This window comes from Camponotus floridanus, unplaced genomic scaffold (genome assembly GCF_003227725.1).
Source record: "Camponotus floridanus strain SB8 unplaced genomic scaffold, Cflo_v7.5 scaffold60, whole genome shotgun sequence".
Taxonomy (NCBI): domain Eukaryota; kingdom Metazoa; phylum Arthropoda; class Insecta; order Hymenoptera; family Formicidae; genus Camponotus; species Camponotus floridanus.
In genome coordinates this window covers 1049601-1074924 of record NW_020229770.1, presented here as the reverse complement: position 1 = coordinate 1074924, position 25324 = coordinate 1049601, and the positions used below count along the sequence as shown (strand labels likewise).

Below are 25324 nucleotides of genomic sequence, written 5' to 3'. Positions count from 1 at the left end.
TTGTCACAATCCATTACATTAATATTAATAAAAAAAGGCGCGGTATTTTATGGTTTCTCTCTCTTTAAACATGGGCGTGAACCGCACGTATTGCGTAACGCAACTATTGTATTATGCATCATGAGAAAAAGGTAACATAAGTGACATTGAGCCGCCATTTTTACGGGGACGCGAATAATCAAATGGCTCTAGGAAGGTCGTGCGAACCAGTTTATAATTGCGTCGGGTTTTGAGAACTGTTGAAGAAAATGCTATTTTCGCACAAACTAATTGCGACGCAATTTGTATAACAAACTCGTAAAAAATTTAAAAATAACAAACTCGTATAACAAACTCGTTAAAAATTTAAAAATTCCAACAAAAATTATGCAACAAATTGCGCAGAAATATTGTTTACGCGAATGGTTGCTATCGCGATCACTGATACATATTTTGTCTATAATTTGCAATGAAAAAGAATTGTGTTATCCTTATAAGTAAACTATTTCGTCATTCTTTTATCAACAAAAAATATATGTGCGACTTATCGTTTTATTTGAAAGTCAATTGCAACTTTATCAATAAATTTACATCACGCAATTTTCATCGCGAAAGCCGAAAATGTTGCGAAGCAGCTTGCAACGATTTCTGCAACGTTCCAAATCGAATAAACCACTATCGTACAACAGATGTTGCATTCAGATGAGGGCCATCTTCCTTTTACTGACGATAAATCTATCGTATATTAAGTGGGTGTTACGCGTGGGGTCAAACGCGATTATTAGGCGATTACGCACTTTCGCACTGGTGGGCAGTTCCGCGCGATAAGCGAAATCACAAAGGACACAATAAAAATTGGGGACTATGTAATAAAATTGAAGACTATGCAAAAAGCACCCTTGTACCTTTGTAAACACACCCGATTAAATTCATTGATACCGATCGATCGTAAATAATTGAAACAAGCTAGGAGGACGTTCCTTTTATCTTTATTCTTTTGTAAAAAATATATATATAAACGTTACAGAATAAAATTTATGATATTTAAAATATTAGTAATTCTTAAAGAATTTATTTTTAAAAATAAATTTAAATTATTTTTATAAATTATATAGTTTTTATATATATTTAAAAATTATATTCATATTTTATGTAAACTATAGTAAATGAAACTAAACTGCATCGCAAAATTACTCAATAAAGAATTAATATTTTGATATTTACTTTTTTAGAATTAAACTTGTTTACTAATTTCCTTTTTTAAAGAATTAATATGAGATTTAACTTTAAAACTTATTAGAATACTTAACTATCTGATACAAATTAAGTAGTTTGGTAATCCTCTTTCTGTTTTTGAAAACACTTAATGTATGAAAAAAATGTTTCGACTGTATGCGATACATCATATATCGAACAGCATCGTCGTCTTGATCATCGCGTGACTACCGATTATGATAGAAAGTTGCACCTCGGTTAAAAGAATACGGCGAACTAACAACCATAACCGCCTTGTGCCGATTTGCGCTTTTGCAATCAGATTTTAAAACTGATTTGTTGATCGCGATTCTTGACACGAACCTCAATGAATAAAGAATACTTTGACCGGATGTAATATTGTAACCTATTGGCGGATAGTTTTCATGCGCAGATATCGATGCAATTATTATATCAAGATATACATTTAAAAAAGCCGATTCGTACCAACACTGTCAAATTATTGCGACACTATTGATTTATTATACAAAAGGAAGAATATTTGTAAGATGTAGCGTACTTGCAAATTTATGAATTTAATCTGTAAGATTCATCTGAAAAAAGGCATTTTATTTATAAAAAAATAAATTATATTGACAAATTATAATAATACATAAAACATTTTCTATATTAAATACGCGGTTTTATTACCTGTAATATTTAAAAAATTTTATTGTATAATTACAAATCTAATTTAGCGTTTATATTTGTTATACATTTGTACAATTGATTAAAATAGTCTCAATATTATTTTTAAAATGTGTTTTTTTTATTTTTACTTATTTTTTTGATTTAGATTCAAGATTATTGTCTTTGATTTAAGATAATTTCAATATTATTTAAAAATGTGCTAATTTTTAATTTTTTGATTTTGATTTCTTCGATTTAGATTCAAAATTATTTTTCTATCTTAATTATTTTTTTTCCTTTTTCCATCTTGATTATTTTTACTTGTAAGATCAAGTAATTAATCAAAACTTTAATGGCAAAATATATCATGAATAAGATTCTATTTTCTTCTACATTCAGTTACATCAGCTACATTCAGTTTCAATCGTACGAATTTTACCATTTTTATGATCGATCGATCATAAAAAAATTCAATTAAAAGTCATCAAATTCCTCGGAGTACATTAAACTCAACGTCGGATGTTCAATAACAATCGTGCGCGATCATACTTTGCTTCGCGAAGTAAAGACAGCGGTTTCTAAACTTCTAGAACTTCTTTTCAAATAACCGATTCTGATTTCACGAGTTCGAGATCGTCCCCGCAATAGTTTTTAATTTTTTAATTTTTATTTCTTCGATTTAGAGTCAAGATTATTTTCTATCTTAATTATTTTTTTCCTTCCTCTGAATAATTTTTACCTGTAAGTTAAAGTAATCAATCGAAACTTTAATGTGCAAAGTGTACCATGAATGAGATTCTATTTTCCTTTATATTTAATTATACTTCAATCGCAAGAGTCATTTGTATGATCGATCGTCATTAAATTCCTCGGAGTACATTAAACTCAACAACATGTGATCAACAATCATACTTTGCTTCGCGAAGTAAAGATAGCGGCTTCTAAAACTTCTTTTCGAGCAGTAGAATAACCGATTCTGATTCCACGGGTTCGAGATCGTCCCCGCAATAGGTGGCAACATAATGCTTCGTTCTTATTCTTGGCATGACTTCTTCGCCTTTTTCGCCGATGGTGTGCCATGTAATTGGGTTACGAGAACGGCCGTATACGTTATTACGAGCCTACCTTGATAATATTCCACGACATTATCCTGACCGTATTCCATCGGAACTTTACTAACGTTTCGTACTTTGATCGCGGTTCGACGAGGCTATTTTTCGACGCTTACCTCACTCAAAGTCTACGACGATCTTTACTCTTCTTATCAACGACTGCAATGCGCGTGCTATCTATCGTCACAAATATTTGCGTGCAATCTTTGCTAGAAAAAAAATCGAAACAGACTTGAAGTGGCTGCGAACTGGCCTGGCCTTAACGTAAGATAAATTGATCCCGATTATTATCTCAAGATACCGCGTCTTTTCGAAATAGTTAGATGAGCACAATTTTCATCGCCATTAAACTTACGGCGACTTCAATTGATCACTTTTCGTCGAACAACTCTGTCGTGTAATTATTCGATGCTCCATATACCGTTCGCTCGTCGTGCAGGATCGAAACGCGGATCGTTCAATAATAAATCGCCAATAATTTCGTTCCAGTTCCGTCAAGATGACCCAAATAACACGCTTTTCGACCATCGCGGCAATAATCGGTGACAATTATGACAGCGTGTAGGTAGCGCAATGGGGGTCATTGGGCCGCGAAAGAGATTAAAAAAAAAAGAAAAAAGAAAAAGCGAGGAAAATGAGGGAAGATACGAGGGATAAGTACGTTTTTGGATAATGATCCACGCGCTCGAGCGTCCCGTACAAAAGATAATTGAAGTGGGTGCAACATGATTAATTAATGTCCTGCACAATCGACCGGCTTTTACATCTCGCCCGGATCGTTCCTTTCGCATCGCCGTGAAACTGATTAATTAAGTAACAACTGTCCGTTGGATCATCGAACCTTCGTTGCGCCCTAAAACTGTCTGCGCCGAGACTTGGACATTGCCGTCGAGGAGAGAAAGTTTAGCCTCTCGCAAAAAGGAAAAACACTCGCGGAACTCGGCGATTTCGTTTGCAATAAATTTTCCACGACGTGAGAGAGACCGGTCGTGGACCGAACGTGTTATTATCGCGCTAAATTGTGACTCGTCGCGTAACGCAACGTTCCATAGCATAACATTTAATACGGTCATTCCCGTTTAATTGCCGCACCAAATTTCACGTAATCGCGTTTTATTAACCCGACGAAAATGCACGCTGTCTGGTCGCAGAATTTTTACTTCATTTTTTTTCACGATCATTTGAATATTATCGACTTTACCTGTAATGTAACCGCGCGAATACGGATATTAATATGTAACGAGTAATTATTGTCGACAAATTAAACACGTACTTTCACTTTATGTTATTTCTATGAAAATAGTATCGCAATTATGAAAGAATTGAAGAGAAGTGAGTACCTCTCTGCGCAAATAATTAATGCGTAAAAAAAGAATCTACGACAAATTAATTGCAACTTCGGCTCCAATTAATTGCTGAAAAATTAAAAATGTTGAGGAAAACTGTATAGTGTCAATAATTTTGAGAAAGTTTCGAGAAATCACGCCAGTTTGCGGGTCGAGAGTAGAACAAGTTTCATCAATATACGTTATCAAGGAACGGAAGCAACTTCTCGTAGGCATCAATCGCGTTATCAATTGATAAGAAAAGACATCGGTACTCACTTAGTAATGGAAACTCGAGTTTCACTCTGCTAGTTCTCCTTTATTCGGCTCAGCTGGTAGTATGTATACGGCTCTAATTACGGAACTTATTCAACAAGACGGCCCCTGCGTCCGTAAATTAATGACCACGATCGAATCGGCTCATTAAACAGCGTTGGAGAGATTCTAATTAACTAGGTGCCGGGTGTCAAGAGGAAAATAATTGCCGCTATTTACGACGCGCTGACAGTTCTCGAGCTATTCTAATTTACGCGCCACGCTTGGTAAGTCGCCAACAACTAGCTGCTTTGTGAAACACTCGAAGGAAACCTCAGCAGGCGGCGCCACGCGATTGGTCAATTGACTTACCGATCACAGAGAGAATCCTGATAATCAAATTAGAGATAACTGTTGCTGATCCCAAATAATTTTTTAAAAATCACTCCAACATGAAAGTATGTCGTAGAGGAACAAGATGGATTTGAAATGTTACATATTAATAAAAAATCTGTTATCGACTGAGTGGAGGGATCAGCTTTGTAGTTAGCTAGTTAGGTACCTAACTAAGCAAGTAGACAGGTGTAGGCAGGTGGATAATACAGTGATCTGTTCTCATAGTTATCAGTGCATTGCGGTGGATTTAAAGAACCGTATATGACTTAAAATTTCCCTCTTAATTTTAAAAATCCAAAAAATTATCTCTTTATGTCAGAAAAAATTATCTCTTTATGTCAGAAAAAATAACAGCACAATAAAATTAATAAGTCACTTTATTATGACGTTCTATTATTCTCTAATTCTAAACAATGAGATGAATCTAATATACTCGAGCGAAATATAAGAAAAATTGAATGCATATCTCTGACAATTTTTACAAATATTTTGAATAAAATATTCAACATGTGTTCGTATTTTTTTTCTAGGAAACAATCCATTCATATACTTAATAATTTACACTATATAAATGAATTGCCAAATGAAATCATGGTCGGTTACATTTTTTAAACAAGTATCAGCTTTATGCTGACGACATACGTGTCATATAAATTACGTGGCACCGCCTTCGAGGAACAGTGATAATTAATGCAAACGAATGATCGGATACATCTCATAAAGACCTCAAGCATACCTTGTTTCCACGAACTAACCAGCGAGAGATAAATCCGTCCAAACACGATGGCATAAAACTCTTAAATAAACATTCTATAGGTATGAATGTATAGCTAAAGTTGCTCAATAGAAATATTTATCGCTCCTGTCTTTTATCACTCTCTATTCCATACATTTTAAAGATGCTTTCTTTCGATCTGACCATATTAAGTCTATAGGTGCAAGACAAATAATCATTTTCGTCTCCTTCTCTTTCAGTTTCACGACTTCTTCCACGTTAGTCGTTCTTTTATTTGGCAGATATGTAAAAAAAAAGAGAGGTGAGAGAGTTGGCAAGGGTCTTTATAACAGTTGGCCTGTCACAAAAGAATCTTTTATTATCTCGCGCTTATTGCAACCGCCTTTTGAGTCCTCGACGGAATTTCTTTCGCATCGAAGCGTGACGGGCGACTCAATGGGTCGCGAAAAAAAGTGAAATCGTCTCTTAGGAGAGCGACTCAATTCTTGGGGCTCTCCTTTTAATTCCATTAACCGCTATGGGACAATCGACGCGCGCGTTACTTACCATCGACGTGAAATAAAATTTCTCGAATTCGCGCTCGTGAAGCCGCGCTGACGTCAGATTCGTCGCTATATGTTGTGCGTGCTTCGACAGGACGTCCTCGCCTTTCTTACAGAGCCACGATAGTATCTGTAATTAAAAAAAAAATGTTAGAGCAATATTCTTAATCTTCGTCCAGTCAAACATTAGCAACAACTTTAAAAATTTTACTGGAGAATTTTTTAAAATTTAATTAGTAAAACAACGAAATGTATTAAATGATTGAGGAATATCTTGATAATTTTCAAAATGAAGTACATTCAAAGATATTTAGCTCACACATTCAAGGCTAAATTATTTTTATCTTATTACGATTATTTTCTTCGACGTTAGTTTCGGAAATAAAAGCGATAATAACAAGCGAAATAACAAGCAGAGAAATGTAGTTGTCAGTTGATGGTCTGTATCTGCCTTTCATTCGCACTTCATTTCGCTTGCTTTGCTTCCGTATTCTTGAACAAGCCGTCGAGTAAGTCGCAGACAAAACTCAACGCACATCAAATGATGTTTTAAAGCGTAACCAGACATAAAAAAAATTGAAGAGATTTTACATTGGACGCAATAATAATTTTACACTCTTTCTTTCTCAAGAAAATTCGCAGATTTTCTTCTAATATTCGCGAAATCATATTCTATTTCTCCCTTAATATTTATACCATGTTTGTTAACATCGAGGGGGAAAAATTTGGTTCTCGTGAAACGATGGGCAAACCTATCTCGAGCAACGGTTAAAACGCGAAGCCATTCTCGTGAAAACGATACGTACAGTTTCACCCGACGTGGTGAGAACGTAGTGTCGGTATTTAGTACAGTTGGACAGTGAATAATCGCTGGGCATCCGAATTCGTTGGATAATTAAGGCTCTCTGGCCGGCTGTCCCCGACTTGGCAGCCGCAGGAGAGTTATTTATGGTAGTTACACGGGATACACACATCCGTGGATTATGAAGGATATATGTGTGTCACTCCATTTCAATGTAGATATAATACGGTAAATAGCCGATCGACGACTCCCGTCGTGATTAGTCATGTCTTACGCAATTTCTCCGCAAGAGGATCCCTACCGATGCTCGCGATGTCTCTCGTTACGCAATCGTACAATTCTCATTATGACATAATCGTGATGGCAGGAATGATTCTTTGATAACGATCGAGCCATATTAAACGCGTGCTCTCGCTCAGTATTGCCACATTTTCCGTCATGCTCCAGAACCCTCAAACAAACGATAGGGAATTATTGCTCATGACGACTTAATGCTTGTTTGGTCAACATATTAATTATCTGTACGATGATTCGAACAATATACATTTATAGCATTGAACAATTATAATACAGAAAAAAATTACAGAATGTAATAGATTTAATATTAAAATGTCAAAATATATTCTAGATATTTATTTCTGGATTTATTTGCATGAATGGAAGAAAATGATAAGAAATCAAAGATTTGCACGAAGCGCAGGATATTAAAAATTTGTAATTTGCAACCATTAAATACTATAACTGGACTTAAATATATTAAAATATTTTAGAGATAGCAGCTATCAATTGTCATTAATATTTTCTACTAGACAGAATAAAAATTCATCAATAAATAATAAATTCCATATCATTTAATTTGATATATTTATCTCGTTTCTAAATTGAAGATTAGCCTCATTTACGATTTAACTCATATATGATCTCTGGCTCGATGCCACTTTGCGCTTCTTCATTGCAATAGTTTCACCTGTCACACGCATGCCATTGAAGGCCGAAGCGTGTCTCTTCGAAGGAATCTACAAGTACGATGCGTGCCTCGAAGATCTTACTGATAATTAGACCGCCTGTACGTCGCGCATGATAAATGACTAATCGACACATCATGATGTACCGGCGAGCAAAAAATATGCCAGGTTAATTAACGGCAGCAGAAGCGAAGTAAAATCTATTGCCAAGGGAAGGAGGGCGAGGCAGAGACGAGCAGGAAAATTGTTGATAGAAGAGAGAAGAGAGAGTGTAACAAAAGGAAATTTTACTATAAAAGGCTGTGACTAGAATTAAACTTATGGATCAAGAGCATTATCGATCTGAGAAATATTATTTAAAAAGACAATCCAATATCATTTTTTAATAGAAAAATCTTACAAGTTGCAGTCTTAAAAAGTTCCCGTCAAGAGATAGAGTAAAGTATCTGATATTCAAAGATAATATCTCACGGTATTTTCGAGATTACCATAAAAATTGGATTAAATAGACTTCAGTAATTATGTTCATCATTTGTAAATATGGAGTATGGACATAAGTATACACGGTCATCGGGAAGAAAGCGACACCGCCTCTGCCGGTAGACCTCATCAAAGAGAGCACGATTGGGCTCGAGGAGAAACGGAAACCACTTCGATCATAAGCAAACAGTGTCTTATTTGGGTCACTGGGCCGCGTTAGGTGAGCCGACGATCGAATGTCGTGCATAAGGCTCTACAACACGTCGGTCTTTCGAACGCGCGAGCCATTTGTGGGATAGTCATATAGAGGAGCGAGCAGCGATTTTCGCGTATCGACTTTGATCTTGCACGGTAGGATTTATCTCACGCGTAAATCGCACCCGGGAATCACGCACACCGCCGCGATTTCTAGGTAAATATGCGAGAAACGGACACGCGGATGTGCATTGTATAGATTAGAGGTGATATTTGTGCCTTGTGCAACGGCCATTTAAACGTCATGTTTAATTTAGCCGAGCGCACGTGTCTTGTGTGACGATAATAGAACATACGAAAAAATTATAAAATATTATATATGCTCTAGAAAAATAAAATAATAAAAATAATAAAAGAAATGAAAAATAAAATAAAATAACAAAAATAATATAAGATAATAAAAAAATATGTGCGCGATGAATAACATAAAAAGAATGTAAGAAATAGTTTCAGTAGAATTTAAAAGTAAACATTTCATAAGATGATTAATGATAATTATTCTCCCGTAAAAGTTTGGTATTCTTTTACGAATGCAAATATATCAAACGAACATTGATGTTTCTGCAACTTCTCGTCTTCAAACATTGAGTTATCGATCGATGAGAGAGGCAAACGTGGGAAATGAAAGTTAAATCACGTGCTAACTAATGTACACGCTAGTGCCGGCTATATAAAAAAAAAATTAGAATATATTATCATGAGGGAATTATATGCATTAAAAGTCGCCGGTATTTAACAAGCGAGCACGTACGAATATTTCATGCAACCGTGATGCAACCGAAGCGTGACGTTTAACCCAATAACGAATTTTTCGGGACGCAGATTCTATCGAGAAGCGTGAGGCCACCGACACATCAATATCGATCCAAAGTAGGTATCGGTTATAGAGCAACGCGTGAGGCGCAGACGTGGGAAGTAAAAACTAAATCGCCCGCGAGAGCAAAACGTGCATCTCTCGTGGCCGTTGCAAAATTATTGCCGTAAATCATCACGCTAGAGTTGCATACATCGGCATTAGCGGAGGAAATCACTCTCGACATCGTGCACGCATTCCGGAACCATAAGAAGCGAAACACGCGATGAGCACCTCATTATTATCGCAATATATTTCTTATTTCCTTCCTTCTTTCTTTCTTTACAAATAATATAATACTTCTTGGAACTTACGACTTTCTTCGAAAAGTCCTAATTTAATATCATATTTTTATTATTGTTTTTAGGGACAAAATATATATATATATATATTTATTATATATATAAATTAATATATATAAATAAATATATAAATTAATATATATTAATATATATAAATTTAATATATTATGTAAATTAAATAATTATATAAATTATATATATAAATTTCAAATAAGACTTACTTTATAAACTTGTATAAAAAAATCTTCAGAGACAAGCATGAGATGAATTCTCTCATATCGATACTGTGCGAACACAATTTTGCTATTCAATACAGGTCAGGTGTAAAGTGGAAGAAAGTAATCAAGCATTCACGCACTAGAGAAAGATCACTCGCACTGATTTGAATATTACCTTACGCGATTCGCATTATTACCGAGGCGATCCAGCATGAGATGCAGCAACGCGGGATCCTATGGCGTCCCGTTAAGGGAAAAATTCACGGAAACCTTCTCGATCATAAGCAGACCTTAGGTTATACGGGTCACTGGGCCGTGCTAAGTGAACGACGATCAAATACCGTAAACACGTGTGTGCACGTGTGCGTATGCATGTGTACGCGCGGCGAGAAGGTGAGTCAGGTGCGAGAGCGTGCGCAAACGAACGTTGCACCATGAGAGCCACGTCTTCCTCCACCCTCTTCCCTCCACCTCCTCGTCCTCGTCGCAACATGCAGCGATCTCACGCGCCGCGACCTCGACGTGGACCGCGTGCGTTTTATCTCGCCTCCACGCGCGCCAAGCGTGCAAACGCCTAACGGGCGATAGGTATTTAGGTTCCGTCGTGTGGCTCTCTACTGAAACGCTTCCGCGTGGTGCATCTTCTCACAGCGATCGCTTATCGCTTATGGAAAACGCGCGACGTGTTCGATTCGATAGCGCGGGCTGTGATTGTCGTTATGCGACTCCGTCGACTTACAACATCGGCCAATTACACCGATAGCGTGTGGCGTACGGTTTAGAGAAGAGAATGACGCGGACCCCAAGCAAGCGTATGTATGTATGTGGGAGTGGTGACCGCTTTTGGCCCATAATATGCGCAGGAAGGTTGAATAGGTTGATGCCTTTCGGATAAACGCGTCGTCTGTGACGTACAAGTCTATCTTTTTGTATATCTTCGATATTGATTATTCTCGATAGGAGAACCGTTTGAACGAACGAGTAAAAGACACGTCTGTAATATTGAAGTACTTGTATAATAATCTCCGTATTGAAAGGTTTTCAATTGCATTAAGTCATCATAGTTAAATATCTAAAAATACTTAAAAATGCATTTACCTTGATATGGAACTTATTCACCAATAAAAATAACTTTTAATATAATCCACAAGAAAAAGATTATTTTTTTTGGAAAATATGATAATTGTATATCTCAAAGAAATTTTCGAATTCGATTGAGAAATATAAATTAATTATAAAAAAGAGAAGAAGGCCAATTAGAATCTGGTCACAGTAAATAGTGCGTATTAATTAATAAAATTTAATGTGTTAAAATATACAATTAATCAAACGATCCTTTGTGGATTCTTATCAATGGTGAAAACAAAAAAACGTTAGATTAAATTGAATTGAATTTAACATTTCGGGCTCTAATTGACCCCCTTTTTATGATTAATTGTTATTTATGAACCTTGCATTCTTATTTTTTTTTATTGCAAAATACAAAGTAATCTCAACCAAATTAAATGTAGGTAAATTACTACCCACAACATACGTAATCGATCATATCGATAAAACGATCGTCGACTAGTCATATAAGCATCTCCGCTCTTCGCTTAATTATCTGGGCGTATGCATGCGAAAGTAAACCGAGAGCTAATTCGATCGAAAGTATCCCGAGTTTTTGCCGCGAAGCTGGTTTTATTCGGGCAGTTATGTCGGAGCGAGACACGCGCATGACTCCCGATGAAGATCTCCGTCGCAATAACGACGCACCTTCCCGAAACCTGCGTTTTACGACGCCGCCTCGTTTGAATTTCGGGACGCGAGCCTCGTTTTATCGTCCCAGATTCGCGGCAAGCGCGGCTCGCCACGTCGGCGAACGGAAAGAAAAGAGGACGTCGAACCAGGAACACGTTGACTTAGCTCGGAGGGCTGTCGAGACCCGAATTTTTACCCGCGATGACAGGACTATCAGCCGCGAGGAAGCGGCTCACGCTACTTTCGTGCACGACCGATCTTTGCGCACTTTGCGAATTAACACGTCGCGCGATCGCGATGGCGTCGAGATGTACGAGATTAGCACGTGTCACTTTTGGCAAATTCGCAAGATAGCCACAAACTGAAACTTGTATAATAAGCTTCGGCGGTGAATCCGTTCGCGTACGGGTTGCCAAGGGCTGCCGCTGGAATGGACCGGGGCAATTCTTGCGGCAGGTTGGCTCGATGATTCGAAGGATTCGAATCCTCAAGTTCGACGTACGGTTAATTTGAATTTTCGAGATGCCCGAGATTGATTAAAAAGCGAATGGCGCGGCCGCCGATATTCAAAAGCGGGATTAATTGAAAGTTTCGCCCTCGACAAGTAGCTCCGTAATTTATCTTCGTCCGCGTGACGCACGCGCGTATTCACCATGAATACGGCACGGATATTCGACCAAGGTGCCTCTCGACTGCAATCTAACGAGCAAAATTAACACCTAATTTCTAGTTATACATCTATAAAAGCGTTGTACGTCTATACATAATCAATTAACCCGTGAAAGTTCAGCGCGCATTAATTTATGATAGACACAAGTTTAGGTTTCAGTTAACTGGAATCAAGGATAAGACTGATGGCTTACAAATTATTAGTTATCGCCATAAAGCATAAACAACGCTAATAAATGTGTGTCGAAACACAAAGTCCATTGAAAATGATTAAGATGTGCGTAATTGATGGAGAATATCTCATTTATACATTTATATATAATTAAAGATTAATTATACGATAACATCAACGTTTCTCGCAGTCAATCAGCAAAATCGTGAATCATAAAATGCTAATAAATTCGACGATCGTAAAACGCGCAGTGATGTAGGTACAAAACATTTCTCTTGAAATTCATCCGAGAAAGAACTTTGTAATGTCGTGGCGTCCCGCGGAGTCGGAAAGGATCGATTGTCAATAGAGAACAGAGTCGAGAGGTACCGGGTTCGTCGAGAGGGACCGTGCAGTGTCAGTTTCGACGCGCGATTTATTCGTCCGACTATTTTTCGTATTTTGACGTTGATACCATCTCTCACTCCACGGGACAAGAGGTTTGTTTCTCCGACCTGTACCGCCGAGTCCGGCCAGGATTAATGACTCTACGCCGGTGCGGGTCGCCTACGCGAGAATCCGCGATTCGCTATCATTCAAAGCTTGATTTCCGTTTCACGCGACGTATACCCTGTCAATTGAACCGTAACGTAAAATACGCGCGGATGCTTGTCGGCGCGATCGATGGTGATTGACGTGATAATTTAGATATTAAGTCGTTGCAACACCCAAGTATCGCGAATGACGAATGAAGACAGAGATACGTAATCTAAACATATATGACATTAATAATATATAATCATTGTAATTATATTATGTGTAATATATAATATCTTTATATGCGTATCTAATTTTGTGTAAAATAAAGGACTATTTTGTTAACAGAATTGTATCCCCCTGAAAAAATTTGCGCAATTTTTCATAATAGCTTTAAATTAATTCAAAAGTCAATTAATAATAAAAACAACAATCAGATTGGTACTGAAAATTAGAATGACATTAATCTATATTACTCGATTGCATTTATAAATGTTGATTTGATCAAGATATCAAATGCGTTTTATCAATGACAATGTAACAATTTCATAGTGACATTTGCCACATCACATCATATGTATTCATAAACGGTAACTGTTAATCATTTTCCTGCGACTTGTGTCGTACTTTGACTTACAATCAGTCCTTGAGGAACTCGGAAGATCGAATCGTCCGTCGAATCAAACTCTTCGATGCCACACAGGCGCGTGCTGTCAAGGTGAACGCGAAGTTGACAGCACGCTATCAATCAGCGGGAAGATACCGGGAGATGAGATGTAGGAATATATTATATGAGATGAGATTTATCGACGAAGCTTCGATTATAAATAAAATCTAAAGCGAAGATAGCACGCGCACCAACACATATGCATACAAGTATAATACTTTTGTCTGCTAAAGATTGATTCACCGAGGATTTAATTCTAAACGTTACGGGCGTAACATTACATGTATAAATCGCGAGAGCCAATGATTGATAGAACGTGTTCCACCACGTATTCGTACTAGTCACTGGTCATCGGAGACAAATTGCAATACTTAATTCATGAGGCATTTGAGATTTTTGGAGACAGGAATGCATGTGCACAGTGGGATTACTTCATGCGGTCGCAATTTAAAAGGCTCCTCATCTCGACTTAAAAAGTAGGAGCCGAAATTCAAGTGGACGGTCGGTGACTGAAAGTATCGATGGCAGGGCCGTTACATGTATGTATATGTGTGTCATGCACGCAATCAACGTCTCAATGAATAATCGCACCGCCAAAGGCTGCTTTTACCATGGTCTCTCATCCTCCTTCTCGTCGCAGGAAAGATGGGAGTGCAAACGAGACTCGGCACAGTAATCTGACACATATGACAGTGAGAACCATTTTATCGCCAATATCGATAGAGATCTAAAAAAAAGTCGAACAATAGATCCCAAAATATTACAGTTTGCTTTTCTATCATTTTTCTACTATAAATTATCTATTACAAAAATAATGACACTGAAAAAGTAAAAAATATAATAAAAAATATAATAAAATAAAATAAAAAAATGTATATATACCTGAATATTTTCAATAAAATACATTATGTTAAATCTATTATTACATTGATGAAAATATAAAATATTGAATGTATATACTAATTTGAAAACTTGTTTTAGTGTAACTCGATAATTTAATTTAATTTGTTATTGATAAAAACAGATGTTATTACGAGCAAATTATGGCATTAAGTATCGATTTATGCATGCGAGAAAATAATGTTTTTATCATCATGATCATTACACACATTTACGCAAAGTGAAACGCGTAATGTGCAGTACTTAGTCGAAAACTTAATATGCTATCACATAATATCGATTCTTGCAAGTGTATTCATATCATATACTGCGTAACCTAGTTTAATAAAAATTCCATGACGTCGCTTTCAATTTATATAAAATAAAATATGCCGAAATTGGAATCATATAAATTTGATTATCTCTGATCAAATTTACTAGGTGCAAAACATAAAAAGCATAATAATTTTAATCATGTCAAAACTCATCATCGCTATAATTGTCTCAAGAATTATGCAGGGTGCTCATCACGCAAAAATTTAAATGACATTCCATGTGTAACACGCACATAATATGTAATATTTTCAATGGGCAGATTTGCAATCTTATTGCGGAAAAGTGCGAAATTATAAATCTATTCGTATACATAAATATTACTTATATCACTTATCTCACACACACATATACATAAATTTCATTAGATTTTCGATGGATTATATCTCGCGTCGCGAAAAATGTCATTCCATCGAAATTACCGTCTAACACGGCTTGATTTAATTTTAATGAATCGTCTATAAGATAACCGATAATTACACGATCGATCCATCGCGCATCGCGCGATTACATAGTTTTGCAGTCGATGAGTCGTAAAGTCACGAACAAGCAAATTGATTGCAAGACGTCATACATAGTAAGCAGGTCGGTCGAGGAGACGCACGACAAGCGCCATTCCGATGGGGACGATGCATACGAATGCATCGCGACACGATAGTTATCGGTATCGTCGCAGGATCTCTTTGCAGGTGCGCCACTGATTGGCCGTGCCACCCGATCGCGTTAAACAATAAGACGAAAGCAAGCCGGGAAGTACCTGGCATCACGAAGAAATGCAAGCGAGGTAATGAGGATATTCCAATTTACTCCTAATAAGAAGATACGCATTATATTTTACGAGCGAACTCCCTGCTTCCATGCTGTATATTGCGTCTCTTCCCATAAAACCGTTGTGCATAGAGTCTTGGCATTAAAAGGCGCGAATATCTTAACGAATAGACCCGTAAAAACGACACATTTTGATATTTTTCAATCGTATAATAAAGTCCTTATCTGAAAAATAATTGAATTTTCTAAATTGATATTTTGATATATTTATAAAAAAATATCTCATTTTATGTAATCGCTCTTTGCGCTCTTTTATAAAAACGAATATCACGGAATTATTTTAAATATTTCTATATAATTCTTATTTTTTTCTTCTCTCGTATGAAAACTGGAAAGTTTAAATTGTGAAAAATTCTCATACTTGTATTTTCTACAAGAATTTGATATGTCTGACATATAAGAATCTAACATATGTCGCTATACAAACTAATTATTTAGTGAGGGGAAAAAACTTTTATTCGTTCCAAGACTAATTCTATAGGAAAGATATCGTGTAACGATGGGCGAAAATGCGACTCGCCGAACTCGGGTCATAGATAAAACGGGCTTCCATTAATCGCGCTATTAAACTTCCGGTATCAGCGAGTTTATCGGGGCCTCTCACTCTAATGGCATCCAGACTCTACTCCACTACCGAGTTCACGTCTATCGGTGGGAGCGATTCAAGGGATCTGCGTTTAGTAAAGTAGACGCCACCAACTGATTACGCAGCTACGAAGAAAAGAGTCTCTCTCTCTCTCTATACATATACTGAGAGAACCGAGATTATAGTTATTACTGTAATAAAGATACATGGTTTGTTTGTTCTCCGATCTGAGAAAGAAAGAGCTCCTCGCTCTCGCCGGCGAGATTCGTTACAATTTATTTGCTCGCGAGTCGAGGAAGTACTTGTGTAATGTTCAAATCTCACGCTTGAATATCATCAACTTGTTAAAGTCTTTCTTCCGAATAATTTGTCAAGAGGCTCGTACGCGAGCAGGCGCGTTTCCAGGTTGTATAAAGGAAGGAATGTAGAATTCTGAGGTATAATAGGCGTGTCTATCTCTTCGCTTCATACCTTCACCGTCCGAATGCAGTTGCATTGCACGCAGATACAAAATGAGAACTCGAATTGACTCGAAATGAAAGCAGTATCACGTTCTACGCGAATATTCGCCGAAAGCGGTCTTATCGAGGATTAAGCTCTCGAAGGAGAGAATTGCACTCGCGATACGTTCGAGCTCGCACGTCGTTACACGGGAGCGAGAGTTTTGTTGAAAATCTAATTTACAAGCAGAGATTGCGATCGTGCAGATTACGGGCTATGGATTACAGATTACAGGTTACGGACGCTCGTTACGAACGGTCTGCCGGTTGTTCGCAGGTTCTAATTTGCGGTGCAAAAAAAGACGCCGGTGCCATCTCTGACTCGATGGAAACCGAGTGTTATCCGCAACCGGCACCCGTTAATCGATCGCATTCGATCTGCTTATCGGCACTTATGCCCCACGATCGCCATCCCTGCGACATTTTTCCTCGACAAGTACTTCTCGGGAAATCGTGCCCATAAAATTTGTCGTCCATAAAATGTGCTGTCACTTTGCACGAAATTTACACGCGTATAAAAATTGGTGATATCGAAAATAAGATTCTCTGTCTCCATTTTCTTTTCAATTGTCTCGATATCGCGATCCAATAATCATCAGTCAAAATGATCAGTCAGAGCATCTCGGGAGACAATTAGCAAATAAACATGGAATGAGGTGTTTCCCCGAGAGATTCTAGAGATATCCTATATATAATTTAGGTGATATTAAAGCTTGATTGCATCTTAATGCACAATGTCAAGTCTCGTTCCCTTTTCGCCCGACTATTATTTATGAGGGGGCGGATTAAAGAAGCAATTTCAAGGAACACGAAGCGAGATAGAAGACGCTATCATGCGCGACACAACGTGTTCCTTCGATAAGATAAGACCAGCCTGTAACACAGGACCACTTATGTGACGGCTCTGGAGCGCCGTCAGGGTCGGTGCACGAGCGTGAAAACTAATTACACGTGTACACGCGTTTACATATTCGACACGACGGTTTCACAGCGCTCGCTTTTCCTGTTTACAAAACAGCGCTTAATAAGAATGGAGGCTATTGTTCGTATAGGCGGATGTTGTCGTTCCTTCGATCACGCTATGAGAGGCCTCCTTGTATCGCATATAATGTGCTTTAATAATTCCTTTTTAAAGGAACGCTATGTACAATGATACATGTTCTCACAGAATGACAAAATCAATATTAGGGAAGGAAAAAAAAGAAAATTGAATTTACATCGTAACTTTACTATTCAAATAAATCATCAAACTTTGCAGCTACAAATGCAAATTATTCCGAAAGCGAAACAAAGTATGAATTATTTTTTTTATTCATACTATTCTAGTTACTTTTAATTTTATTTTGATTAATTACTTTTAATATAATTTTATTTTGATTAATTACTTTTAGTATAATTTTATTTTTCTCAAAAACTAAATCTCCTTTTTTCGCAAAGCGTGTTTTCAGATCAAAGTAGTTTATTCGAGATGAAATCACATGTATTGTGAAAGATAATTATCGCCGCAATTATATTGCTCAACCGCGCATCGGCATCAATCGATGTATCGCTGCCTCTAGACGCTACAAATCATAAGTTTCTCCAGAGAGCATGCACATCGGATTCATTTGATTCGAAGATCGAGCCACTTTCGCCATTCGACCAGTCGCTATCCGCGCAGCGTGGGAAGCAGGATGTACGCCGGGAAGATCCGCGACAGCCGGCCATTTCCGATATGATCTATCCGCGAAACATCCGAAACATTAACGCTGGAGCAAGCGAGACACTCGCGTCCCCGACCGGTCACTATGGGCGCCATGAATTATCATCGCGACCCGGCCGCAATATAATTCGCCGCGTGCGTAATATATTGCGAAAATCAAACACGGATGACAGGCAGTTGACTAGACAAAAGGCGCCATTGGCGAGGCGTAAATCACCTTAGGATCCGCGACTCGGAACGAGAGAAAACCCTTCTCCTCAGGGGTCATGCCACAGTCTCCTCTTGTTTCTGTCCATCTTTCTCCTCCTCTCTTTCTCCCTTTTTTCACCTCTTCATGATGCGACTATGCTCGACGTTCCCTCTCCTCCACTCCGCTTTGTTCGGTGACTCCGTCAAGTTTTTTAAGAGACCACACACGATCTTCGACGACCGCGAACTCCTCGGAAAGTCATCGCGGGCCGCCGAGAACGACCACAGACCGGTGGACAGACCGGTCCACGTCGAAAACCGAACTCGAGAGTACCTGTCGCGTACCCCTCGAGAGTGGCGCGATCGATATCTCGTCGGCAATTCGTGAAGGATCTTCGTAACACACTTTTTTCCCCTGAAATACGTCGCCTCGTAACTGCCCGAGGAGAGCCGCGATAAAGGATCGACCGTAAGCCTCGTATGTCGAGAGAGAGATATCTTCGTTTAATGATACTTAGATGTTCCCCGGATAAGCGATACGCGAAGGACGATAAGTAACGGGCGTTGTAAATTGTGGGTCATCGAACGTGAAATGCCCCAGAAAGGAACGCCGAGCGCGATACTTTCCCCATGACCAATTCATGAATGGAACGCGAGATAATGAAAGATTATGCGGCGAATAGAGCGTTATCGAGTATCAATTATGCGCCTATGTTCATGCTTCTTTTTTCTACAAAATAATAATAAACTATACAACCACTTATAATTGAAAGAATAATCGCACAAAGAAGTATTGTGCGATCAGTGTACGGATCGAATGTATGGATTATCAATTTAGGAGCGGGAATTAATCACTGTCAACGACGATCAGAAATGAAGAAGAAAAAAACATGTCGAGAACCATTACTTAGAACGCTATACATATCATGCAGCATGCACAGGAAGATTCTTAAGCTTGGGAAGCTTGTATGAATTATAATCATGATAAGCAATCATTTCGACTCACTTCGATTCACTCGTATCTATATGTGTCAACGGGGAATGTCCGCGAGATATTCCGTGATCCGATCTGGTAGAGACACATTTTTCGATCGTTTATCGCGCGACGTTTCGACAATTTGTTATCCGCTCGCGTTCTATCAAAGTATTGGCACCTGGGAGACCTTGCTCCGAAAAATCATGTTAAAACTTCGACGATGACGGCGACGACGATGTTATACTTTCTTGGACCGATTTCATTAAGGAAGCCAGTTCTAACGAGTACGATGCACTCAATCGTGCGTTTATTGACGATACACAAACAACCAGCTCCAGATTTAATAAGCCGGTTTTCGTCTCGCGGCGCGACACTCGCTACAGTCGGATGCTGCGGCAGAGAAGGAGTTACTGAGCCCGAACTGATCTCGGGTTAAGACATACCTACGCCACACCGGGAACCATACGCCCCACCTATCTATCGCGACATATGAGACTCCGAGCGCGTTGCTCCTCATGCCCCTTTAATTTTCACAGGCAAAAGAGATCAGAAATTTTGCAATTATTATATTTTTCTTTAATTTATAATTGTTTTTCAAGAAAAAAATCTTCATGTTTAAAGAATAATTTAGTTTGTATAATAATTTTATACGATATTCATTAAAGTATGGATGTGTTTGTGTATGTATCGTAATATGTTTTTTTCCCTTAGAATAAATTTAGGATGAAGCTAGAAAAAATGATAAAATGGAAAAAATATTTTAAAAAATGTAAATTAATACCTCATTTAATTTTAATAGAATAGAAACTAAATATTCTTCATTTTATATATAATAGTAATTGTATTTATATATATATATATATATATATATATATATATATAAATCGAAAAGATACCTATTATTCCTTCTATCATAAAAAAGTAATAATAATGATAATAAAATAATAAAAATAATAATAAAATATTGATTTTTTACAAATTCGAATATATAGAATATATAAATAATATATTCGAATATATAAAGAGAAAAACAATGTACTCTTATACACAAAAATAAATGCAAATTAACCCAATGTAGTTGTAAAAACAGCTGAAAATATGCAGAAAGCTATATCGCTTAAACATTATTATCACTGCATTATCACTTTTATCATAATGTTAACGAGGAATATTGTAAAAGGATTGTAATGCGCATATTAACATTAATTTTACTCCACGACATGAAGAAGATTAAATTTAATGTAGAAACAATTTTATTCCCCTGATATTGAGGTGGATGTGCCGTTAAAAATCTTAAATAATTAAAAACATAAGAGATTTCTTGGTCATATCACGAAAACGTAGAGGATAAGGCCGCAGTAGATCACAGGGAGATTAGGTCTCATACTCCGCAAACATCTCGAGACGCAGAGTCGTGTCTGCGGTCTCGGGCCACGCATACTTAATGACGCGACCGGATCTCGTAAAGCTATTTCCTGTAATAAGGATCTTCCAGCGAATGGATCTCGAATAAATATGACCACCGGCGACGAGGATTTCGAGAGATCTCATGTCGTATAATTCACAAGCGAACCATGTTTAATATACAGCATTTTTAAGGAACGCTCCCTCCCTCTCTCCTGTTTTCTATTGTATATCTAGTAGAAAAATTCTCCAAATAAAATAAAAATTTTTGAAAAATAATCTGCAAATCGCACATCCATGAAGGTCAAACGCCCTTCTGCGTGAGATTCGCATAGCGGGTGCTTTACTCCCTGAGAACGAGCGTCTCATTGTTAACACTTCCGGCGGCCGGATACCTCACCAACGTTAATTAGTCTCTCGTGAGTGATTAAACGCCCGCGCGGGAATTTTAAGATCGCAACAAATTTTCAACACGTCCCTCGATTCTTCTAATGAACACTAAAATCTTTGTTCTTATCACGTATTACATGTATTATTTGTTTTGGAGCATGAATTAAACATTGTATCGGTAGGTTGTTAATGCAACTCGTAAGTCGACTGTGCAACGATAATATACACCGAGGGAGATTTCCTCGGATGATCGTCTCGAAGTCGCGAGTGTGCATACGTAGCTTTGTCTGCGATGAAATTGCAGATGAGGCTTATGCACGATGACGCAGCGAAACCGACCGGCACCGCCGATGAAGATCGGCGTCGATTAAGATCGGCAGAGACAACACCAAGCGCAGAAGCAGATAATAATGAGCTACTTGCTGCCGATACCGTCGGGAATTTGTCACAACCGACTTCGTGCATTCCACTTGGAGAGATTAATTATGATAGTATCGTTGCTTGCAATGAAGAGAGCTCCCCTCACGAGTAAATCCTCGTGGCTTCCCAAGCGCCTGAGTGTTAAGAGCGCGATAGCATCATAATTACAATTGCGTTATCAATTAGATACCAACTTTTCTATCAATAGCGAAGTAAAAATAATAATAGATAAACGAATATAATCTTTTCAATTTTTTTCTTATCACTTGTTCCTCTCTTGATTTTTCGAGACCAAAAATTTGAAAGAAATCGGAAATGAATCTCATTTACTTGTCATTCTCTTTTTACTGTCGAGCAAATCTCGTTCACATGCAATGATCTATTCCGTTTATTAATGCATCTAATTAATCATCTTTGACAACATCTTTGACAACAGCTTTATGACGGAAGTTTAAAAACGCAAACTCTCCATAATTTAACCGCATCTTTATGACGAGTTTCGTGTTTCAAAGTGTTTCTCTAAAAAAAAAAGAAATAAAGGCGTATCTAAAAAATTAATCTTAAAGCGTATCTGAAAATTAATAAATTTATAATTAAGGTACAAACTCATCTATTTCGATGTGATATTTTAAAAAGCGTAAATTATGTATATATCGAGATAGATTAAAAATCTCAAACTTTTATCACCAACTTCTGAGGAAACCTAATACTCTTGAGGAGAAAAAATAAATTCTCAGTTATATGATTCCCTTGGAATCTTTGAAAAGTGATAGTTTCGAGTTTTAAAAGCTCGAGATTCATTTCTGGAAAAAAAGAGAGAACCGACTAACCGCAGGAACGACGATAGAAAGAGTCGGATTAGATTATACACGACGTGCTCTTCGCCGAATGGTCACCCTGACTCTGCGCTCAGGTGATATTAATGCGTGTACACGCGTCGTGCATGCATGGAACCCTGCACATACGCACGTACACGCTTACGCACAGGCATGGCAATTAGCATACCAGGGCATTCCAGGAACTAACCAGTCATTCCGCTCATCGCCGATTCGAGAATCGTGCGCGGGTTCGATGACTCACCCTCTCATCGCGTTAATTTGTAAGAAACCACTAATATAGAAAATTCCATCCATTAATATTTTCTTACTGAAATTAAAAATTCCTATAAAAAAAGTCCTACTATTGTTAGAATGCAATCTGATGTGAATTTAATCAAAAAATGCTGCAATCATCAAGCAAATAATTTATCATGTTAACCTGTAAACATATTTCCATCAAAAATAAAAACTTGCTATCCTGAGAAAATTTATTTCATTCGAAAAAATTAGGATTATAAATTCTTTAATTAAACTTTTTTTTATTCATATTAAATTTACTTTATTAAAAAATATTCTCTCGCAATTTTTATATCTAAAACGCTGCATATCTCTCTTTCTTTTTCTAACAATTTTAAATTCACATTCTATCAATATAAACGAAATGATTTCTACGTAATAATAAAACTAAAATTTCTTCAAAGAATCTTTGCATGAATTAGTTGTATATTTTGAATAAGTTTAACATCAAGTGCTCTCCTTATCTTGCGCAACAAATTAGAGAACAAGTTTCGTGTATGAGACACAGCATCCTACGCGAGTTGCAAATGAAAAAGATAGTCGCGGGAGGAGGATAATGATAACTCCCGGCGAGGAATCCCGTGAAAATTACGATCACGCTTTTGCGATTGCGCTCTCGATCGACCACAAGTAATCGCGATATTCCATGCTGAGCAAGAATGTCGCAAACGTTCTCGCGACAAAGTGGACATCTATATATTTATATATACGTGTATATATATCTATACATTTATATACATACGTTACGATGGAGATTACAGTACCAGGCAATAAAAGTCGCTCGCGAAACCCATCGAGAGGGAAGAGAGAAAAGCGAGAGCGAGAACGAGAAGAGAAAGAGAGAAAAGTGTCGCAACGACGACGGATAGAGAAACGTGGATATATAATTTATATACGGGTCTTAAAGGATTGCACAAGAATGGCCGGTCTGCCAAGAAAAACGACGGCGACAGCGGCACCTCGTGATTCGACGTGCCTTATCGTCGCGAAAACAACGTTTGTTCTGTACAGGAGACAAAGGATCGACAAAGGACCGATCGGAAATCGTGAAACTTACCACTGTTACTGCGCGATTGCGTCGCCCGGCAATCGTTATGCAGGTCGACGAACTCGATAAGCCTCCGAGATCAATGCAACGTCCGAGTCATCGATCCAACAAAGCACGCGTGCCATTAAAAGTTCATATACAAATTTATATACATATCGATAAAAGAAATTATGTTCCATAATCGAGGGTACTTTAGAAACCTGATTATATAAAAGAAAATTAAGCATCATTCCTGATACTATATTTTTAAATTCGGTGTTTTAATTTTTCCCCAAAATATATTTAAGAGACAAAGTACCGCTAAATCGAAGTCTTTCAACTCTTGTGTTATTCATTATAAAATTTTACGAAATTTTACGACTAATGAAGAATTATTTCCTTCGAATTTTGAGACGCTTTTTTATCATCAGTTTATCGTTCGATTCGGAGCGATAATTCGCACCTTCATCGTTTCGTACGTTTTCATTTCTGGACATCACACACAGCTGCAGCTTTGCGGATCCGTTTTGCGATAAAGTCATTACGTGATGATTACTGCGGAAACACTATAATCTCATTTTGCAGTACAAGCAATGCGGACGATTCAGATACAAGTATCACATTCGACACGCGGTTACAAGTTTCGCTCGAAACTTATTTCACGAGACGAATTAATAATATCGAGGGATCGATTTCTCATCGAAAGTTAGTGGAGCACAGATGACTTCCCGATATAAATGGAAACATCAACGGTGGACAGCGAGCAATCACTCTGAAAAAACAAGCAGAGCCCCGTAAGATAACGACCGGGATTGCGGACATGTTGCGAATCATCGATTCGACCGCAGGAAGCAGTATTTTCGGGTCCTCTTTTTGCCGCGAACAGCGAGTTACGCTATCGTTGCAGTTCCGCAAATCCGTTCAAGAAGAAAGTCCTCGCAATTATACCGCATCTCGGTCTCCATTGGTAATCCAAGGTCGTCAAGTAAAGCGCCGAGACCCTTAATAATCACTTTCATTCGGTCTTAAGGTTTATTACCTTGAAACCGCGTAATCTCTCTCACAAGGATTACGATCTCGTTACAGCAATCGACTTTTCACTTTTAC

At 37.7% G+C, this 25324-nt stretch overlaps 1 protein-coding gene across 6 annotated transcripts in view; it reads right to left on the bottom strand.

Moving 5' to 3' along the window:
• LOC105248921 (puratrophin-1) overlaps nucleotides 1-25324 on the bottom strand; it is a 286834-nt gene that overhangs the window by 39436 nt on the left and 222074 nt on the right. For 5 of the 6 annotated variants that reach the window (XM_011254000.3, XM_011254001.3, XM_020026785.2 and 2 more), the window contains one exon: nucleotides 6234-6359. The exons of the other annotated variant lie outside the window; for it this stretch is intronic. In XM_011254000.3, coding sequence (XP_011252302.1) covers nucleotides 6234-6359 — 126 coding nt within the window. The remainder of the gene's footprint in view (nucleotides 1-6233; nucleotides 6360-25324) is intronic. 6 annotated transcript variants of the gene reach the window in all.